We start from the raw sequence: 3,013 nt of genomic DNA, 5'->3' as shown, positions 1-3,013 counted from the left end.
GGGGGGTGAGAAAGATTGATTACCTCTGGCGTTTGGATAAAGAAAAATAATTTTCATTCGATCTATTTTGTTTTTTGTTTTTGAGTACCGTGTGCAACGGATCGTTCATTTGGGAAGCGCGGCATTTGTCCCGCGGGGAAGTGTATAGAATGCAAAGATGATAAATCAAAGTAAATCTTTCCACCTAAACAAAGACGGTTTTTCGTGCCGTTCAAACTGTTTAGGGTTTGCTCTTCTTGCTAACCGGCGTCTGTGGTGTAGAAGATAGGCGCTTCACTGTCGCACGCAAGAGCCCTGAGTTCGATTTCCGGCTTTGGGAGTGTTTCTACCAGGTACTTCTACTGGGGCAGGGTGAGAAAGGCAATGATGATGATGATCATGATCTCCTACTTTCGGCTGGGATGTTGTAACCCCCTCAGCGTGGGTTTGCCCTGACAGGTAGGGTCGGAACCCCACCTATTCAATGATATAAATTATGTTGATTGGTGCGTAAAAAATATACATTTCAAAAAGTTCCCCTGCTTGTGCACAATGGTATTTTTTGTTACCCATTGTCTTTATTGGGGTGTGGTCGGGTGCGGTGGGTAGAAGGGGGGGGGGGAGTAGCGCGGTGTAAAGGGTAAGCTGTAGAGTGCATAACAAGCTACAGACCTTATTTATCACGTCAGTGCAGTAATTGTAGGTGTTGTTTATTACTGTTGTTGATGCTGCTACTGCTGTCGCTTTCATCACCAGCATCACTGCCTTTCTCACCCTACATCAGGATCAGGGTATGGTATAAGCCACGAACAAACACTTCCCACTTTTCGCTAACCTTAGCTAGCCTTTAATATCATTCTTTGAGTCCCCACTTTTCTGTACATCAGTCTCCGTGACTCTACTCCAGGTTCTACCTGGCCTTCCCCTTGTTTTCTTAACATGTTGCTTTTGTTGTTGTTGCTGCTGCTGTTGTTGTTACTGCTGCTGCTGCTACTTCTGCTGTTGCTGTTGTTGAATGTGTTCTTTTTGTACCTGTTATTGGTATTGTTGAAGTTTCACACGTTTATAGACACATTGCTGTAATTGCAATACTTTTCGAAGCCGCAGTGGATATTCCCCTGTGAGTATTAAGGACGTAGACGGAGGAAAATATCTGGGATCCCACACAAATTCAGGCTTCGAACTAATGTGAGGCAGATCAAAATCGTAAACTCTACAACAGCGGATGTACCAATTTGCCCTTGTTTTTTGTTTGTTTTTCTAGTTGTTGTTTTTTATTCCTCTAAACCTTGTCGTGCTCTTTCTTTATAATGTTTTTCACTTTTTTCGATGTCATCCGCGTGCCACCGTTTAGGAAAAGTACCATCTTATAATAAAGTGTATTATATTATCGATAGAACACCCATTCATGCCACGAAGCATTTATAATCTTAAAAAATTAAAAAGAACGCAACGTTAGGAACAAAGGTACGAATTAACTGTGACTTTTTAAACTCCCAAGATTACAACAATGGTCTAGCGTGAGTCCTTATGTGTTATTACCATCGATTGACAACTGTTTCATGACCTGAGAGTCGTGAAAGATCAGCCTCCCAAAATGATACCTGAATTGTCCCGTTATTAACTTTGTGGGTTCGTGCTCTCTTCTTGCAGGTACACGGCATGTAAATCATATACCTGAGACTGCTCTCTATTAACCCTGAAATCGGCAGCCAACAAGCCGCAAGCACCCGCGGTTCGAGGACGAAGCGAGAGAAGGAGCATATATATTGATTCGGTCCCGCGGAAGGGAGAGCAGGAAAGAAGATGTTTCGTCAAATAGCTCAAATTAGACGTCCCGGTGTAATAACATCCTCGACAAAAGACGACCAATAAAAAGCTCTACTTCACGTCGTGTGTGATATTGATGTTCCAGTCAATATGGCGGATCTCGGGAAGAATCGTGAAGAGGCGACAACTCCCATGAAGAACAATGGCAGCCAACGATTTGATGGCTCGCAATTTCATGACAGCCCAACCACATCCACGCCAATACATCTGGAAGACGTCAAAACCCTTCTGGAGAACAGTACCCACAACCAAATAATACTTCACCCCACACAGTCCCAGCTTTCACAAGTGAATGGAAGATCCGGACTGATTCTGGATGGTGGGGAAGGCGAAAAAACTGTCCCTGTCGTCCCCCCTTCCCCTGCCTCCATTTTACGCGCGTCTCCGGCGGCAGAACATTCAGAGGGTAATGTGTCCCTTGGTGAGGGCCATTATTCTGGGAGTCTTGTTGAATCTCAGGGATTTATTACTCGGGAACAAAGGAAAATTCTTTCTTCCTGGAACGCGACGAGCACTTCGGGGTTTTTTGATGACAGAAACTCGACGATGACGTCATCAGTTTTAGTGCATTCCAACAACACCCAAGACATTACGACAGCGGTCAACTCGAAAGACACGACGGAAACATACGTTCCAATTACGGCCACGACCTCTCTCAATGACACATGGCAATTTTCGAATTCAAGAACTTTTGAAGCATTAAAACCTGAACAGTGGCTGTCTTCAGACAGCGTTCGGTCATCAAAAAATGGTTCGAATTCATTATGGAACAATACGGTTATCACAACGGAATCTCTCTTTCAAAACGCCCCAACATCCCCATCGTGGTCGTTTCTTTCTCCTAGCTCAAGCAATGTCACGACAATGAAAAACTTCACTGCAACCTTGAACTTCTCATCGCAAGCCACGAGTGCAGCAGGGGATGATATCCAGAAACATTTAGCGGTAACATCCGATTCCGCCATGGATATTTATTTCGTCACTTCCGGAGAACCACCCCTGGACGAGGTCATGACCCACGACAGTGAGGCATTGTGGGAGCTTGTAGTAAAAGTGGTCGTCCTTGCCCTCATCTCTGTGTGCGGCTCGCTGGGAAATGTCATGGTCATTTGGAGTGTGGTCAGGGTGAGTCAAAGAGGTTGAATTCGCACTCATTCTCTCTCTCACTCTCTCTCTCACTCTCTCTCTCTCTCTCTCTCTCTCT

General features: G+C 44.8%; 1 protein-coding gene across 3 annotated transcripts in view; it reads left to right on the top strand.

Annotated features, from left to right (window-relative positions):
- The window catches only part of LOC101857858 (probable G-protein coupled receptor 173), a 16,999-nt gene that overhangs the window by 6,400 nt on the left and 7,586 nt on the right, over positions 1–3,013 (top strand). For all 3 annotated transcript variants that reach the window (XM_013091511.2, XM_005091961.3, XM_035973963.1), the window contains exon 2: positions 1,633–2,934. In XM_013091511.2, the coding sequence (XP_012946965.1) occupies positions 1,900–2,934 (1,035 nt within the window). In that variant the 5' untranslated portion in view covers positions 1,633–1,899. The remainder of the gene's footprint in view (positions 1–1,632; positions 2,935–3,013) is intronic.

The sequence above is a fragment of the Aplysia californica genome, unplaced genomic scaffold (assembly GCF_000002075.1).
Source record: "Aplysia californica isolate F4 #8 unplaced genomic scaffold, AplCal3.0 scaffold00038, whole genome shotgun sequence".
Classification (NCBI taxonomy): domain Eukaryota; kingdom Metazoa; phylum Mollusca; class Gastropoda; order Aplysiida; family Aplysiidae; genus Aplysia; species Aplysia californica.
The sequence above is the reverse complement of the archived record's forward strand: the minus strand, read 5'-3'. Positions and strand labels throughout refer to the sequence as shown.